This window comes from Octopus bimaculoides, chromosome 20 (genome assembly GCF_046866305.1).
Source record: "Octopus bimaculoides isolate indiv1 chromosome 20, ASM4686630v1, whole genome shotgun sequence".
NCBI classification, from domain to species: domain Eukaryota; kingdom Metazoa; phylum Mollusca; class Cephalopoda; order Octopoda; family Octopodidae; genus Octopus; species Octopus bimaculoides.
The window spans coordinates 30,474,942-30,494,506 of record NC_142947.1 but is presented as its reverse complement, the minus strand read 5'-3'; the positions used below and the strand labels follow the sequence as shown (position 1 = coordinate 30,494,506).

At 40.0% G+C, this 19,565-nt stretch overlaps 1 protein-coding gene across 4 annotated transcripts in view; it reads right to left on the bottom strand.

Annotated features, from left to right (window-relative positions):
• LOC106874284 (transmembrane protein 145) overlaps positions 1-17,157 on the bottom strand; it is a 74,205-nt gene extending 57,048 nt beyond the window's left edge. Inside the window, exon 1 of one of the 4 annotated variants that reach the window (XM_089338316.1) lies at positions 17,107-17,157. Coding sequence is in view for 3 of the 4 variants with exons in the window: in XM_014921958.3 (XP_014777444.1) it covers positions 11,936-12,100 (165 nt within the window). In the remaining variant the exon portion in view is untranslated. Of the gene's footprint in view, positions 1-11,023; positions 11,157-11,935; positions 12,556-17,106 lie in introns of those variants that run through there. The other 3 variants (XM_014921958.3, XM_089338314.1, XM_089338315.1) reach the window with 3 other exon arrangements.
• Between the last annotated feature and the right edge of the window lie 2,408 nt (positions 17,158-19,565).

The following is a 19,565-nucleotide window of genomic DNA, read 5'->3' as shown; positions in this document are numbered from 1 at the left end:
TCATTCTCTTTATTAAGCAATCTATCGTAGTGGCATCTCCAGACCTCTTTCCTTGCAGCCTCATTTAGTGCAAGCGTACCATCATCCATGCGAACACATTTCTCTTCTACGACATCACTATTGTCTCTCCTACACTGTCTTGCAACACGAAATACCTCAAGTCTTTGGTCCTCACGGCGCAGAACATTGGCAAATCTTTTCTTATCTGCTTCCCCTCTGGCTAAATAAACCTGTCGCCTAGCTTCCCTTCTAGCAGATTGGAACAATTCCCTGCTACCACCGTTCTTCCAGTCCTTCCAAGCCTGTTTCTTTTGTCTAATAGCCCTGTCTACCTCCTTGTTCCACCACCACGTTACTCTGGGTCGAGAGGGGACTTTACCCCAGCCACAGATCTGGTCGGTGGCTCTCAGCAGGTTGTCCCGCAGAAATCTTCCACGTTGTATGATGCTATATCCCCTTCTATTTCGTCAAATTCTTCGAGTAACATGTCTCTAAGTTTCTGTCCATTTGCAGGGTCTTTAAGCTTCCACACCCTTCTCCTCCAAGCCAGTCTACTTCTGGGCACCCATTTTGCCTTGATCCTGAAGTCGCTAACTACTAATCTGTGTTGGGATGTACATTCTTCGCCAGGGAAGGTTTTGACATTTATAAGCCACCCTCTTTCCCTATTTCTGGCGAGGATGTAGTCGATTTGGCTAGAGTGTCTGCCGGATCGGTAGGTGACTAGGTGACAGGCAGGTTTTCTGAAGTTGGTATTGCAAACCATAAGATCGGTTGCATCACAGAACTCCAGCAGTCTGGTTCCCTCCTCGTTGCGGGAACCAAAGCCATAGCCTCCCTGTATGCCATGGAAGCCTCCAGCACGACGTCCAACATGACCATTGAAGTCACCAGCCACAAAGAGAAAGTCTCTGTCACTTGTCGACGAGGTAGTTTGCAAGAGGGTGTCATAGAATTGGTCTTTCAGCCCATCCGGTAGCCCCAGTTGGTGGGCATAGGCTGAGATGACAGTAGCTAGCCTATGATGAAGCACTAGTCTAATCTTAAGTACTCTGTCACATACTCTAACTACCTCGATTACCTTATCAACCCATTTCTCTGCTAGAAGTATTCCTACGCCCCTGACTCCGTCAGTGTTCCCTGCCCAGAAAATCTTGTACCTGTGTTCTTTGCCTGTGAGGAACCTTGCAGAACCTCCTCTCCATCTTACTTCTTGGATGCAGCACAGATCTACGCGTCGCCGTTCAAGCATCTCAACAATCTCACCAGACCTACCTTTCAGCGTGACGACGTTGAGAGTGCCAATCCTGACAGTGTGGGAGGAGTGGGTATCAGAGAAGTGGGCCCGTGTGACCCTGGAATGGGGGAAAGCAGTGTTGTGTACCTGAAAAGAAAGCTTGCATTTGGCTGAATTCATAAACAAAACAATACCTACAACCTTCATATACTACCCAATCTTTAAGCGCTATAAGGACAATAAGAGGGGAGGGGTGGTATAAGGTCACTAGCAGTGTTCGCTGGAGACAGCTAAGGATGGAAGATGATCTAAACTTCCGGTACTGGTGGAGGAGGTGGGAGGGCAGGATTACCGCGGGCTGAGAGAGCTTCGTGAGCTTCGTCGTGGGTTCTATCAGCATAGAAATTCCAATACGAATTGGAATGAAGTTGGAAAGTGAACTGGTTATAATAGGTTTGGGGTCACGTACGAGTCGAAGAGGAAGTGGGGGAAAGAAAGTAGTGATTCAGAGAGAGAGAGAGAGAGAGGAACAGGCAGCAGTACATCATGCTGGTTAGGTTCCTTGGGTTCTTAGAAACAAAGTTGAAAGAGACACAGCAGTGTTTAAACCGTGAGAATAAATGCTTAAATCGGTAACAGAAATGAGAGTTAAATCGTAATTTTTAAAGGGAGGAGAGACAAAATTTCAGACAGGTTTGGGCTAAGGAACATAACTTCAAGAAAGTAGAGGGGAAGGCGATAACTTGGGTGAAGTAGAGAAAAGAAATACATAAATAATCATGAATTTAAGACAGAACAGAGATACGGAAGGGAAGAAATGTATAGATAGAGAAACGGGGTGGGGGGAAGGGGAGCGCAGCAAGAAGGATTAATATATAAAGATAAAAATGTCTTAGCTATTGTTCATGTCTTGGAGAGCTTCGTTGTGGGTGGGAACAAATTAACTCTTATATCAAAACATTACTGTATATCTTTTTCCAGGCAAAGAACACAGGTACAAGATTTTCTGGGCAGGGAACACTGACGGGGTCGGGGGCGTAGGAATACTTCTAGCGGAGAAATGGGTGGATAAGGTAATCGAGGTCGTTAGAGTAAGTGACAGAGTACTTAAGATTAGACTAGTGCTTCATCATAGATTAGCTACTGTCATCTCAGCCTATGCACCTCAACCGGGGCTACCAGATGGTCTGAAAGACCAATTCTATGACACCCTCTTGCAAACTACCTCGTCGACGAGTGACAGGGACCTTCTCTTTGTGGCTGGAGACTTCAATGGTCATGTCGGAGGTCGTGCTGGAGGCTTCCATGGCATACATGGAGGCTATGGCTTCGGTTCCCGCAACGAGGAGGGAACCAGACTACTGGAGTTCTGTGATGCAACCGATCTTATGGTCTGCAATACCAACTTCAGGAAACCTGCCAGTCACCTAGTCACCTACGGATCTGGCAGACACTCTAGCCAAATCGACTACATCCTCGCCAGAAATAGGGAAAGAGGGTGGCTTATAAATGCCAAAACCTTCCCTGGCGAAGAATGTACCCCACAACATAGATTAGTAGTTAGCGACTTCGGGATCAAGGCAAAATGGGTGCCCAGAATTAGACCGGCTTGGAGGAGAAGGGTGTGGAAGCTTAAAGACCCTGCAAATGGACAGAGACTTAGAGACAAGTTACTTGAAGCATTTAACGAAATAGAAGGGGATATAGCATCATACAACGTGGAAGACAATTGGAGATTTCTGTGGGACAACCTGTAGAAAGCCACCGACCAGATCTGTGGGTGGTGTAAGGTCCCCTCTCGACCCAGAGTAACGTGGTGGTGGAACAAGGAGGTAGACAGGGCAATTAGACGAAAGAAACAGGCTTGGAAGGACTGGAAGAACGGTGGTAGCAGGGAATTGTACCAATGTGCCAGAAGGGAGGCTAGGCGACAGGTTTATTTAGCCAGAGGGGAAGCAGATAAGAAAAGATTTGCCAATGTTCTGCGCCGTGAGGACCAAAGACTCGAGGTATTTCGTGTTGCAAGACAGTGTAGGAGAGAGAATAGTGATGTTGTAGGAGAGAAATGTGTTCGCATGGATGATGGTACGCTTGCACTAAATGAGGATGCAAAGAAAGAGGTCTGGAGATGCCACTACGATAGATTGCTTAATAAAGAGAATGAATGGGAGGAAGAGAGCCTGCCGTATGTCGACCCAATAGAGGGACCAGCTATCCGAGTTGATAGTACCAGGGTAGATAAAGCAATTAAGAGTATGAAGACCGGGAAAGCCCCCGGCCCATCAGGAATCACTGCAGAGATGCTCAAAATATCTGGCAGTGTTGGCTACAGCCTAGTCACCTGTATTACGAACCAGGTGTTACACAAAGGAGTCATACCCAATGACTGGTGTAGCAGCACCATAGTCAACTGCTACAAAAGTAAAGGTGACGCTTTAGATACAAATAATTACAGAGGCATCAAGCTGTTAGATCAGGTTATGAAAGTTACAGAGAGGGTCATAGCCCAACTAATTAGGGAGCGAATCAATTTAGATGAGATGCAGTTTGGGTTCGTGCCAGGTAAAAGCACTACTGATGCCTTATTTCTAGTAAGACAGCTGCAGGAGAAATACCTAGCCAAGGATACCTCTGTACCTGGCTTTCGTTGACATGGAGAAAGCCTTTGACAGGATCCCCCGATCCCTTATCTGGTGGTCAATGAGGAAACTTGGGATAGAAGAATGGTTAGTGAGAGCTGTGCGAGCCATGTACAGAGATGCTGCCAGTAAGGTGAGGGTTGGAAATGAGTGCAGCAATGAATTCCGTGTAGAGGTAGGGGTCGACCAAGGTTCCGTCCTCAGCCCCCTCTTATTTATCATAGTCCTCCAGGCAATCACAGAGGAGTTCAAGACAGGTTGCCCCTGAGAGCTCCTCTATGCTGATGACCTTGCCCTAATTGCGGAGTCACTATCAGAACTAGAGGAGAAGTTTCAGGTGTGGAAGCAAGGTCTAGAATTGAAGGGCCTTAGAGTCAACCTAGCTAAAACCAAAATCCTAATAAGTAGGAAGGTAGATAACACACAAACCCCTTCAGGTAGATGGCCCTGCTCAGTATGTAGAAAAGGAGTAGGTAGTAACTCTATAAGATGTACCCGGTGCAAGCTATGGACACATAAGAGGTGCAGCAACATCAAAGGCAGGTTAACTAGGAAGTTTTTGTTTGTGGCAGATGTTCAGGTGCAATAAAGACTGTAAACAAACAGGAAACAACTTCTATCTCATTCCAGGGTGAAAAACTAGATGTAGTCGATAGCTTCCGCTATCTGGGTGACCAAGTTAGTAGTGTAGCTGCTAGAATAAGAATAGCCTGGGCAAAGTTTAGAGCGCTCTTACCCCTGCTGGCGACAAAGGGACTCTCACTCAGAGTAAAAGGCAGACTGTATGACGCATGTGTACGAACAGCCATGCTACATGGCAGTGAAAAATGGGCTGTAACTGCTGAGGACATACGTAAGCTCGCAAGGAATGAAGCCAGTATGCTCCGTTGGATGTGTAATGTCAATGTGAATACCCGTCAGAGTGTAAGTATCTTGAGAGAAAAGCTCAACATTAGAAGCATCAGTTGTGGTGTGCAAGAGAGACGATTGCGCTGGTATGGACATGTGGTGAGAATGGATGAGGATAGCTGCGTGAAAAAGTGCCACACCCTAACAGTTGAGGGAACCCGTGGAAGAGGTAGGCCCAGGAAGACCTGGGCTGAGGTGGTGAAGCAAGACCATCGTACATTGGGCCTCACCGAGGCGATGATTACTGACCGAGACCTTTGGAAATGTGCTGTGCGTGAGAAGACCCGGCAAGCCAAGTAAGATCGTTGCCAGTGCCCCTGGACTGGCTCTTGTGCGGGTGGCACATAAGATGCACCATTTTGAGCGTGGCCATTGCCAGTACCGCCTGACTGGCTTCCGTAGGATTTTCGAGCGTGATCGTTGCCAGTGCCCCTGGACTGGCTTGTGCGGGTGGCACATAAAAGACACCATTTCAAGCGTGGCCGTTGCCAGTATCGCCTGACTGGCCTTCGTGCAGGTGACACGTAAAAGCACCTACTACACTCTGAGTGGTTGGCGTTAGGAAGGGCATCCAGCTGTAGAAACTCTGCCAAATTTAGATTGGAGCCTGGTGTTGCCATCTGGTTTCACCAGTCCTCAGTCAAGTCGTCCACCCATGCTAGCATGGAAAGCGGACGTTAAACGATGATGATGATGATGATGAGTTCATTTTAATCATGTTGAAATAAAATAGAGGAAGGAGGCAAATGCATACAGCCACAAACATTGATAAAACAATAGTTCAATACATAGACTCAGTGTGAATATCATACCTCTCAAAGCTAAGACACTCTAAATGGAGCAACACCAATACAACATACTCAAGAAGTATAAATTCCCTCCTCATTTACATTAATTTTTATACCCACTTACATGTGTGTATGCAAACATGTATATATATATATATATGTAAATTCATTCTTTTTTTTTACTCTTCTTTTAATTTTTATTTGTTTCAGTCATTTCACTGCAACCATACTGGAGCACCACCTTTAGTTGAACAAATCAACCTCAGGACTTATTCTTTGTAAGCCTAGTATTTATTCTATCGAGCTTTTTTGCCAAACCGCTAAGTTACGGGGATGTAAACACACCAGCATCGGTTGTTAAGTGATAGTAGGGGGACAAACACAGCCACACAAACATACACAGCCACACAAAAATACACACGCACACACACACACACAACGAGCTTCTTTCAGTTTGAGTCTACCAAATCCACTCACAAGGCTTTGGTCAGCCAGAGGCTTTAATGGAAGACACTTGCCCAGTAGGATTGAACTTGGGACCATGTGGTTGGTAAGCAAGCTACTTACCACACAGCCACATTTCAAAATTATCATTCTCACATTTTTTTTTTTTAGAATATATAATTAAATTTTCAACAACTAAGCAAAAATCTAACTTCTAGTACTTGTACCTTAAAATATTTCTCCATACATTCAAAATGAACCATCATGACAAAAGAAATGTGAAAAAAAACAATGAACAAGTGCAATAGTAATAAAGATATGTACCAATTTACAAACTGAAGAACTTACACTAAAAGTGATTAACTGATCCAAAAGCAAGAAAGGAAAGAAAGAGAAGCAAAAATTCCAAGACCTACAAAATCTCACCAGCAAAGAATTCAACAGCTACTGTTGAACTCTATCTATGGCTATATCAACGGTGGGGTAATGAAAATTTGGTGCTCCTTTGGCGTGTGATCTACAAGGGAGATTACTTTAGGTTACTTTTTAAATTATTTTGTACATAGTTAGCATTGTAAATGTATTTTTCAAAATTCTTACTATTTTAATAAGAAAACCATATAATAATTAAAATAAGCATGTAGATCACAAAGAAAGTAACACTAACACAAAGTAAACTAAAGTAGTCTCCTTTTAAACTGCAGATCACAGACAAAGTGGTATGTTTCTTTTTCTTAAGAAATGATATGAATTTAGAGCTGGTTTCTTGTAAAAATGCAACTGCCTTCATCTTGTTACTGATCACATTGTAAAAATCTTTAACCAACACCTGTAAGGTTTTTAGAATTTGAAAAGTAAGCTAAAAAGTAAACTATAGTAATCTCCCTTGTAGATCACATGCCAAAGGAGCACTGAAAATTTTGATATTCAAGAAATAATGAAAAGTAAATATAACAGTTTTTATGAGTTCTTCAATGGCTAAAATGGATTTTCTATGATGTAACTGTTGTATAGTACTAGATACAAGTGATCACTCAACTTAGATATTCAAAAAGACAGGATGGCCATGACTGGTCAGTCTTTGATCATAGGTCTGACCTGGCATTACACAACAATACAATTGTAAAGCAAATGTGATTACCATTATCAGACAGAAATAGTAGCCAAATCTCCTTCAAAACACACTCTATCATCCTAGCTTCTCAGCATGTAGGAAAAAGATGGGATGGTCATAGCTAAAAGACTTAGATAAAAAAAATAAGCCTCAGAGTTTATCCTGTGTTAAGCAACAAAGTTAAAAAGGACACATTGGACAATGTTAGTTCCGAGATACAGTGACTGAAAGTTAATGAAATAGTAAAAAGTGAGACCTCTTGTATTTATGACCACTGAAATAAACAATAATAATAAAATAAATCCATCATCTGAATGAACTTCTATACTTGACCGAGAAGAATTTGCAGCCAAAGAAACTTCAAATCACACCCTAGTATTAAAAAAACATGAATTTTGGAAGTACACACAGAGCCTCCAAGAGAAATTTTGGACACCCAGAATCATAGGTTTATTTGATAAGAAGCATCTCCTCTCGAAATTCAAGGGGTTTGCAAGGTCATTTTTTTTTTTTTCTTAAAGAAGGGTCTCATCAGATATTAATGTGACTTTCCTTGGCTCTCCTGGCTGCTCAATTGATGTACCCTTCACACATGTACACACACATTTTCCGAAAAACTGAATTTGTGAACTTTATTTTAGAATTGTAATCTCTTTCTGAAGAATAAAGCTCAAACAGAAATATCGCTGATTATGTGATCCAAAACAGAAGAGAGCAATAAAAACTGAAAACAAAGAAACTGAAATTTTGAAAAATTTTTTATTTTTGTTTAATCATAATCTTCTTTGTTGAAAACAGAAATACCAAGAAAGGAAACAAAATAATAATTGCAGAGAGATTATTCCAAAGCTTTGCCAAATAATTACCAAAACAAAGGTATGTACATGTATGTTTGCGCAAATTTTTGTTTTCAAATTCGTTTTCTACACATTTTTTTACGCCTAGTAGACCATTTTTCGTTTTGGTGACTGGGCACTAAATTAGATCCTTAAAGTTATGAAGGAAAAAACGGATCATGTGAACTTTCCGACAGTCCTCTCCCCACCCCTTCGGAAAAAGTCTTCCCCCCCCGCCCAAATTTCTTTATAATCGTAATCTATGCTGTTTGAAAGGTGTTTCTATAAAATTTCATTGAAAGATATCCATTTTCCTGAAAGTTGAGGGAAAAACGGATCATGTGAATTTTCCGAAATCCTCTCCCCACCCTTCCAAAAAATATTTTCTCCAGAAATTTCTCTATAATCGCAATTTGTGCCATTTGAACGGTATTTCTATAAAATTTCATAAATATATATATCCATTTTCCTGAAAGTTGAGGGAAAAATCGGATCTTGTGAATTTTCCAAAAGTCCTCTTCCCACCCCCACCCCCGTTTGTTTGCGTAAATTTTTGTTTTCATATTCGTTTTCTACACATTGTTTTACACCTAAGTAGGCTGTGCTTTTTTTTTTTTTCGTGACAGGGGCTTAAACTGTATATTGACCTAATCTAGTATAGGTATACAAAAACACGGGATGGTTACGGCTGGAATGCCTTTGATTATGGATCTTCTTAGTCATAACTAGCTAAGGGTTAAATAACTAAAAATGTGTGACTAAATATCCCTCAAATCACACCTCTACATCTTAAAAAAAAAAATGGAAAAAAAAAACAGGTACGGTCACGGCTGGAGCAACTTTTATCATAGGGCCCGCTCAATAAGAGTTGACATGCAACTAAGAACAACTAAAAATTTATCGAAGCGCGGAATATGGCCTCAAGGAAATATGGCATTGCTGGGTTCAAGCATAAGCTAAAAACAAGCTTCAGCTTTAGACCTCAAAAATAAAAGCATTTAGGTTTTTGATTTTTATGAGACCATCTGGTGCAATTTTAAAACTGTAACACAGGAACTCAGCACGTCTAAATCCGACACAGGATGTATGGATTATGAGATATTGGAAACAACGTAGCGTGTAAGACTAAAACTGAAATATTTTAAGGAACTCAGTAAAATACTGGCGTCAAAATATCGTTTAATTTGTTAATCGCATGCTTAACAGCGTCTTTCAACAAGGGCGTCCTGCGTCCAATGGACCTGCTAAAAATAGCAATCAAATCTCCTTAAAAATCATACACCTTGGATAATGTAGTCATGAATATACAAAAACACGGAATGTTTACGGCTGGAACATTTTTTGGTTGTTTTTTATTATCATTGTTCGATCAGCGTTAACCTGACCCTTTAATATGCAATAGTACGACTCAGCCTACAGAGACTAGCAAACTTGGAAATTAAAACTGAGTACGAAAATATGCACTAAAAACAAGAATATTAACCATATTAAGTAACAATAATTTCTTACACAGACATAAGGCCACAATTTTGCTTTTATTACATCGACCCAGTACTTTACTAGGCTGGTAAATTTTGGGAAGTACACCCGCATATGTTTCACTAAGAAAAAAAAAAAAAAGACCCCTGGTTTTTTGCGTGAAATCAAATTTCCAGTGATTCCTGGATGGGGGGGGTCCCACCCACCTCTTTTTTTTCCGAATAAAAATAAGGGGCTTGCGGCACATTAAGGGGCCAGGGTGCTTGATTCCATGCAAAAAAATCTGAGGTTTTTTTTTTCTTAGTGAAACGAGTGCGGGTGTACTTCCCAAAATTTACCTCTACGAAAGGATGAAAGTTAAAATAGATCTTGGTTGGATTTGAACTCAGAACGTAACGAGACGTAAAAATAAATACTTCAGGGCAGTTAAAATGGTGATAATCTATGTCGGTCTTTTCTGTTTCAGACAAAGAAAGGAATACGTCTGATTCTTCTTCCGGTACACGAACCTCATTGTGCGAAGCAGCTTTAGATGTCAATGGAATGCTAAAAACATCAGCAAAAATCCTTCGAATCGTATCCCACCGTCTTAAAAAGGGAAGGACACACAAAATGTGGTCCTAGATACACTACAACGGGGGGGGGGGGTCAGTATACCGAAACTTGTTCAATTGAGGCTGATCAGGAATTCAATAACACTACCTCCATAAAAAAAAGTATTAACATAGGCGCAAGCGCGGCTCTGTGGTAAGAAGTTGCATCCCAACAACACGGTTCCGAGTTTAGTGCCACTGCGTGGCACCTTGGGCAAGTGTCATCCACTATAGCGACGGGCTGACCAAAGCCTTGTGAGTGGATTTGGTAGATGGAAACTGAAAGAAGCCCGTCGGAGAGATAGATAGATAGATAGATAGATAGAAAGTGTGTGTGTGTCTTTGAGTCTGTTTCCACCATCACCGCTTGACAACTGGTGTTGTGTGTATATGCTTAGCGGTTTGGCAAAAGAAACCGATAGAATGAGTACCAAGCTTTAACAAATAAGTACTGAAGTCGATCATTCGACTAAAAATTCAAGGCAATGTTCCAGCATGGACACAGTCTAATGACTGAAACAAGAAAACTAATTTTGGCTACCAAAGTTTTTAATAATCTTATAAATAATAATAACCATCAAGTTAACACAATATAGCATTTCACTTCAAAACATAATCAATTTCCAACTTGTCTATTGAATCTTTCTGAGAGGTGGCGAATATTCGGAACAGCCTCCACAAGAATGCAGGACACTCTAAATTAGAGGCGTTTGAAACAAGATTGGACTGTGCTTGTGAGAATAAAGATAAAGAGCAAAGATTCAAACCAAATGTAAAAATACTTATCCAACTTGACAACCGCAAAATAATACCAAAATGTGAAAGAACTTCGGCTAGGTCTAGTCTAGATGAAACCTATTTCCAAGTGACCTTTGACTAACACCTGTCATCTCAATGAAAAATCATTTATGTAGCATTCACAAATTGATTATTGCTCCCTTCATATGTGAAATACTTTGTAAACCAGTGGGGTCTGTTCCTTACCTCTCTCTCTCTCTTGTGAATTTCTATTATAATTCTGCTTTTGAGTAGCTTCAAAAAGTCCATGACACTCCGCCACCAATTCTGACGTTACCGACTCGCTTTTATGGTCCTAAATTCAAATAGGTCTTTTGAATAGAGGACCGTAAACACTAGGATATCCAATATTTTTGTTCTCTACTTTCTGTTTATATTTTGCAACATGCTGTAATTTTGTGGTTGAAATGAACGTATTAAAGTGAAAACAGTCAGTTTGCACCTCCAGTACTTTGATAAAAAGACAATTTCAATAATCCTCAATAGGCTCAGAAGAACCAGTTAAGTGATTTTGGTTTCCGCTGCCAGTTAAATAACTACATGTGTGACAACGAAGCTCCATGACCCTTTTTTTCACAACACGTTAGTTTACAATATATAATAATGACAAGGCAGCGAGCTGGCAGAATCGTTAGCACACCGAGAAAAAAAATGCTTTGCGACATTTCGTCTGTCTTTCGGAAGTCAATCACAAAAATAGGTATTAGTTGAGTGCTGGGATCGATGTAATCGATTTACGCTCTCCCCCCGAATTTGCTGACCTTGTGCCAAAAACTGAAATTACTATATAACAATAATCCTCTTTCTACTAAAGGAACAAGGCATGACATTCGGGGGATGGGGCCAGTCGATTACATTGATCCCGATGCTCAAATGGTACTTATTTAATCAAATCCCGAAAGATTAACAGGCAAAGTCGACTTCGGTGGTGTTTGAACTCAGAACGTAAAAAGCCAGAAGAAATGCCGCTAAGCATTTTTGATCGATACGATAACGAGTCAACCAGATCGCCAATAATACAAACAACAATCACTTAATGTCGACAAATAAATAAGTTATACAGAAAAAATAGTAGAAACATCATGAACAAAGTCTTACTTCCTTGGTGACTAAATGTCCAGTAACACGCTTCATGTCAACGCATTTGCTACAGGAAACAACCAGAAGACAGAGCCACAAGCAGTAACATTTTTTGTTCATGTTGGAGCTGAAGCGAAAAGTCCATTCAACGGTTTCCTTCAAGGCAACACCAAGGTCCCTCATTTGAAATGTTTCGCCATTTTCTATGTCATTGCTCTACTGTTATTCTTCTGTTATATAATGAAGTTTTGTCGTTAAGTAGAGTCTGGTTAAAGCGAGTCTGAGCTTGTAGTAAGGCAATTAAAACATGGACAGTTCGGTCCACTCATCTCTGTACTTTACAGCTAACATCGTCCAATATGATAGAGAAATGCATCAAACGCAACAATGGCCGCTAAGAAAACTCCACGACACTCACACCTCACCGTTTTCCCTCTCTTTTTCTCTTTCACTTTCTGTCATTTGTGCGTTCTCCTCTCTTTCTTTTTTTCTCGTGTCTTTGCCCCCTTTCTCTTTTGTTTCTGAACGTCAGTTACTTTTCTGATGCTCTTTCACATTCTTCTCTCTATTGATCAATCTAAATATGAAGCAGTCATTCATCTATCTGTCTATCTATTGCCCTACCTAGCAATCTCTCTGCTTACCTTACCTTCAAACCTATCTACGAATCTTTTTTCCTCTCTTTTTTTCTTTTCTTATTTTGTTTTATTATTTATCTTTATAAGTAATAACATTTTTGTTTAGAGTTGTTAATATCTATTAGTCGCTGTATGTATTGATGTTATTGTTACTGTTGTCTTTGTTTTTTGTTGCTGTTAGTTTTAACTTGTTGCCTAGCAATCACTACCAATCCTCATTAACTTGAGCATTGAAATAAAATATCCAACCATCAGAGGGAAGAGTCCTCACCTCTCACTACTGCCACTGTTTGTCTCTTCTCCCCCCCCCTTAAAGCAAATTATCTCTTCCCACACAAATACATTACGTATGTATATATATATATATATATATATATATATATATACACACACACACACACACATATGTCTGTGTATGTATGAATCTATAAATATTTCATTTGTATGCATACGCACACATACACATAGCCATACCACTTGATGCGTTCCCCGAGATTTACCGCTGAATGAAACAGCATTTTATGGGGTCATTAAAACATAGACTCATTGTTTAGTAGACTAATTCGGCATGAACATAAAAGATTATAGACATTGCCAATCGACTGAAAAATTTATCCGGAGACTTGCTATCACGCCCTCTAAGCAATTAACTTTAGATAACTTCATACAATGTGTTGTACTCTGGTCTTACGATAAAGTTAGAAAACAAATTTAAAATTCAGTGTTATAAAATTAAACATACAACAGGTTGAATTAATCAACTTTATTGACCATTTATACATACCTTCTCACCATAAACTATGTTCAAAATGCAAAATGAGAGGAAAGAAATGATTATTTGGAATGTGAGTCCGAGCTGTGATTTTTCTTTATGTAGTGATAGCTGATTTTCGAAAATTCTCTTATCTGCGTTTTGGCTCTTCTCTCACGAAACAGATCATGGTAGCAGGATATCAAGTTCAGAAAACCTGATTTTTTTTTTTGATTTGCTGCCAATCAAAGTAACTCTCAGTAAACTTATTCATAACTTCCCTCAATTTTAATGAGGCTATTACTGAGGAATTCAGCAGATAGAAGTTTTTTCTCGTTATTACAAGTCAACAGCAGGATCTTCGACGCTTCAGTTGATGAACACTTACTATGAGACTCTATTAACCCCGAGAAATCTTCCACGTTTACATTTTGCAGGCTTCCTTTATGGATCAGCTTAATAACATACTGTTATTTCGTTGTCGAATCACAGGAGGACAGTGCCAGCTTCGTTCTTCTTTTCTTCTATCTTTTAGTTCTTAGTTACTTCGTTTCAGGTTAATTAGTGATTATCTAGAGCCTTTATGATATCGAACATTTTCTTTGATAAATGGTTTGATTTAGTCATCTGTCTGTTCAACAATTTGTCTGAAAGTGCGACGAAGGTAGCCGGCCTTAATACTAGAAATGACACTGATCCGTAGGTTGAACTAAGGAAGTTGTGTTTGGTGGTAAGTAAACAACTTCGTCAGGATTTCAAGTTGAATATCGAGATTTTGGAGTTGGCCAGGAGCATGTCAATCACCAACAATGTTTTAGGTTGTTTCTCGCAATATCTTTTCATTGCTAGGCAAAAGTCAATTATGTTTTATTTGACTTTTCCACTTCTGTACTGTTCTTTTTTTTTTTTGTCTAGAATCGAATTCTTATTTTCATATAAGCATGTACATTTTTTAGAACATTGTCATTTTATAAGATTTTGCTGGCAAATCTTAAAATTAACATCAACATTTATTTATATGAAAGAAAATTACCAGAGAACTTTCATTTAATTCTTCCAAATCTTTCTGTTAAAACCATTTGTGGGGAATTTTTTTTTATCACAGCAACTGGTTTAACGGAACCTACTGAAACACACCACAAGGTTTAATGGAACCTATTGAAGCAAGCCAGCACACTCGCAGCATTACAACGGGTGATGGCGAGGCTAAGGCGTTGGGAAAATCAAGCGCCCGCATGGGCATCACGCGACACCTCGGCGAGGCGAGCTGCCAACGTTGACAAGAACTTCGCGGTTAGTGCTCCAGTCCCTCCGAACGTCTTTTAGTAGAAAGTGGGTTATACATCTTTAGATTGTATACCTGACTTTCTACTATAAAATTGAAGAAATGGACGGAACGCTGAACTCCAGACTAAACAACTTAAACAACATTTATTTACTTGGTAAAACATACATATCTTTAGTTATACATCTTTAGAGGTGAGAATAACGAGCTGTCGAGTATAAGACCGAAAGATGTAGAGACAGCTTTAAACACACGTCCTTGCTCAATCGCTGGCCAGCGTGAAAGAGAATGAATTGAACGGGAAACGCTTGCTTGTTTAATTCTACGCATGCGCAGGCGTTACTACAGTCTCAAACACTACAGGTTGGAAGAGATAGTTCACTATCAGGTCACGATACTTCAAGGTTTTCTTCCATTCGGCTACGGAAGCTGTGGCCTTCCCATTAGCTGCAGCATCCAGGATGTGGGAGGGAGCAAAAGAGTCGCAGACTGTGACGTCCCAAATGCACCTACCTCTAACCTAGGAACAGAGGGTAAGACCATCTGGTCTCTTTCCACCACTTCTGGATAACCCCGACGGCTCCAGAACTGAGGGGTTATTGATCCGAGCCAGGACTCGCTAATGATTAGGTTTAGCTCGGTGTGACGAACGAAGCGACCAGCATTTAGGCGGCAAGACAGACTGTGAAGACCTGTGCGGTCGAGGGGACTGCCACAGCAGCATCTCAGTCCCCTAGAGATGTCAGCTCCCACTCTGAGTGCGATGAAGATGCGGAGTTCATCTAGACTGAGTAGACCTCCAACGTTGGCCATGGGCAGGGCATAAATCCAGTCCCCCAAGAATTTTTTACTAGCTGAAAGTAGGCAACACCTTGACAATTGATCAGATTGATCAAGGAGAAAGTTGAAAGTGGCACCTGAACGCAAATTGTCCCATACTCCCTGCTTCCGTCTATCCTCCACTGTAACCTGAACTGACAAACTCAGCTCTCTCCACTGTGATAGCGCTTCATCCTTCTCCCTGTTGGAATTAGTCCATGCTGGAGAGTGGAGGATGTTGCCTACTAAAAGGGAGCAAGCGTGGTTGGAGGAAAGAAAGCGGAAAACATGCATTTGTGCAAACCTAGACCCCCCCCCCCCCCAACAGTTTGGGTAAAGCAGCTTGGTTGTGGGAGTCTGGGGAGAGTTTGACATTGACCAAGCATTCGAGTCTCCTGAAGATTAGGTCGTCAAAGTATTGGAGGGACAACAGGAATCTGTCAGAGGAACTAACTCTCATAAGATACGATAGCTTAGGAATTGACAAGTAATTCTTAAGTATAAAAAAAGCCTTGCAGTGGCTCAATTACTTCCAGGTTTTTTAAAAGTTGTTCTAGGTTAGCCATTTTGGATCTAAAGATGGATCGAAAGCTAGATCAGTAATTTGGGGCTCCAAAGGAGCACCACGCTGATGAAGAAGGAATCATGATTGAGGGGAGGGAGTCAACAAAAAGTTTAGTAGTCTGCTTATGCGAAGCTGGGTGGTTGAGGAGCCAGAGCTCGCATTTAGAGCTGTTAACGCTAAGACCTCTACGACCAAGTTCCTTGATCATCGTCCTCGTAGATTTAACTGCGTTTTGTTTTCTATTTGTTCTTTGTAAATGTTATATTTATATTGTATTACTTTTTATTTGGGCAGGGGCAATATTATTACTTTTTAGATTGCTTTATTTTGGCACCTTCTGTAGCTTTGCCATAATGATATAACAGACAGGTTGGTTGAAACAATTATATACCAAGGGAGCAATTCATCTTTTTTCGGTGAAATTGCCTTGCGGCAAAATTTCCTATGCGGCGAACTTTCCTACGACAAAATTTCCTATGCAGCGAACTTTCCTACGACAAAATTTCCTATGCAGCGAACTTTCCTACTGTCAAAAATCCCGAGGCGAATTTTCCTGCGGCAAACTTTCCGGATACGTTAGTGTATGAATGTGTGTGTGTGGTAGCTAAACACGAACTTACAAGGCGCATTCTAATTCCTCTAATCAAGTTATTCACTGTGTGTACTCTTCAATCAATTAGGAATTAGTAGTGATTATGAACAATGTCTATGTGAACTAAATTTACAGAAAAAATAAATCTCGAATTGTGTGTGTGTGTGTGTAAATGTATTACAAATATATGAAGGGTTACCGATATTGACAAATTGCAGATGAAATTACGTCATTTATTTGTTGTGTACATAAAAATTTATTACAATAGTTAAGAAGAAAACAGCTTTGATAGTTTGTCTAACTACCAATTTAGTTGTGTATTGTGTTAGGCTGGTAACTTATGCAAAAAATGTTGGTTACAGGCACATTAATAAGTTGTAAATATGTGCAAGAACATGTTTGGCTGTATGTGTGTATGTGACAGGTAGCTAACTGGTTAGTGTTATGTTTCCCTCGGATGACTCGTAGAGATAACACAACGAGTTGTACAATTTAATTATTACATTTATTGTTCAATTACATACAAAGAACGCACTCACCCAATGTTCGTTATGAATAAACAAAAGTCATGTCCGCCATATATATATCAATGACCTTTTACTACGACAGTCCCACAAGACAACAACAATGAAACAATGAACTCAGACGAACCACATGACACACGGAACGTCAGACGAAATACATATCTAACAGTCCATATAACAGTTAGTCATAGTAATAATAATACTTGGCTATTGTTGTCGCTGTCATACTGATGGTGACGAAGAGGTAGCAAAAGAAAAAGGAAGGTTTTGTCTTTTCGTATCTGTAGAAGTGAAATGAGGCCTTGTTTCTTCGTGTTGAAAAGGTGAATAGCACTAAGCTGATTTGGCCAAGAAAAACTAGTAAATTGCATCGTAGCAAAATTTCCTGTTATATCCCCTCTACTCACACATGTACAGAGTTCTTTAATTACTTAGTGTGTCAAAGTCCTTTGGGACGAGAATATTATATGTCATTTGATTTTTTAGCTTAGTCCATCATAATACTGCAAGTACTATATACAAACAGGCAGAAAAAAATTGCCTGGTTTTCCTTCACAGTGAATTCAACTTGACAAATGAGTTTGTCCTACTTTTAATAATTAGTAGAGCATCAAGCGTGCTTGTTAGAATTAGTAGCGCTTCATAAGAAATATCCTGTTGTATTTAGCTTCGGTTCTTTACGTACGTTCTGTGTTCAAATCTTGCCTTTCAGTTATTCTTGGTCCACGGCTTGGTCCTGTGGTAAGAAGCTTGCTTCCCAACCACATGGTTCCGGGTTCAGTCCCACTGAGTGGCACCTTGGCCTCGGTCCAACTTAAAACCTTGTGAATGAATTTGGTAGACGAAAGCTGAAAGAAGCCCATCGTGTGTGTGTGTGTTTGCCCATCACCACCACCGCTTGACAACCAGTGTTGGTGTGTTAACGTCCTCGTGACTTAGCGGTTCGACAAAAAATAACTGATAAAATAAGTACTGGGGTCGATTTGTTCTACTAAAAAATTCATCAAGAAGGTGCCCAAGCATGTCCGTAGTCAAATGACTGAAACAAGTAAGAGATAAAAGATACAAGTTGAATACCAGGGTAGATTTAACCGACAGAACCCCTCTATAAAAACAAAATCTCACACAAAATAGGTGTGTGTGTGTGGTAAGAAGCTCACTTCCCAACCACAGGGTTCAGGGTTCAGTTCCACTGCATGGTACTTTGGGCAAGTGTATTCTACTATAGCCTTGGGCTGGCCAAACCCTTGTGATTTGCTAGACAGAAACTGAAAGAAGCCCGTCATATATATATGTGTGTGTGTGTGTGTGTGTGTGAGACCACCGGTTGACAACTAGTGCTGGTGTGTTTGCATCCCTGTAACTTGGCAGTTTGACAAAAGAGACTGATAAAATAAGTGCTGGGATCAATTCATTGAACTAAAAATTCAAGACGGTGCCCCAGCATAGGCACAGTCTACTGAGTGAAACGAGTAAAACGATAAAAGGTAAAGTATTAGAAGTCAATGATTACCAGAGTATGAAAGCAGTTTGAATGATCAATAAAAAGGATTACTAGGCTATCAATACAGTACGGGTGATCAAAAAAGTGTGTTGTCATATATGTTTAATAACCATACAATTAATCATGCTGCAAAATTAATAACGATGTATTTAATCTCGTATATATTTAATCTTTCGTGGTTGTATTTTCGTTAACTTACAATGATGAATTAACTGTATTTAATGACTCGATTCTAACACAGTTGATCAAAGGCATTCCAGATGAGATCATCCTGTCTTGTTCTTTCTTTTTTCTTTTTTTTTACATGAACAATATATTTAGGACCACATTAGTCTCATGTATCCCTCTTTCTATAAGACTGACTGGATTCGAATTAGGAACTCTTATTTCTAAACTAAAGCTAATATAGTACTGCTTTGAGCCATTAAACTACGACTTGTGTTCAAAGTCAATTATTAAAAAAAAATTTTTTTATATAATTATTCCTAATATTTAATCTGAAAATCCCCAAGACAAGAAAGTAGAGTGCATCCTTAGCGATGTCTTAACCTCCAAACGATTGACTTTTCTGAATGAAAGAGCAGTGCCCATGGCTTTTGCAGGTTCTCCCAGATGAGTGACTATGATATCAAAAGCATTCCATTTAAATTGTTGGAAGTCGACAACTGCAGACGAGATATGTACAAGGAAGGCATTCCTAAAAGCCAACCTTCTGTGAAGGACACCATAGTAGTAAGTGCAGGACTTTGGGTGTTGGAAACAACATGGATGATGAAATGAGTGACAAGTAGTTCGAGAATGCTTGAGAGGTAGTTGAATAAGTCTAGCCACCTCTAAGCAGCACGAATCATTATAGTGGCGGTAAAAAAGGGCAGAGATAGCATGCCTATAGACAAAACATAGGAACGTGTCCACAAGTGATTTTATGATGAATAGTCACGTGACTCTTTTCGTATGTGGTCTAGTATAT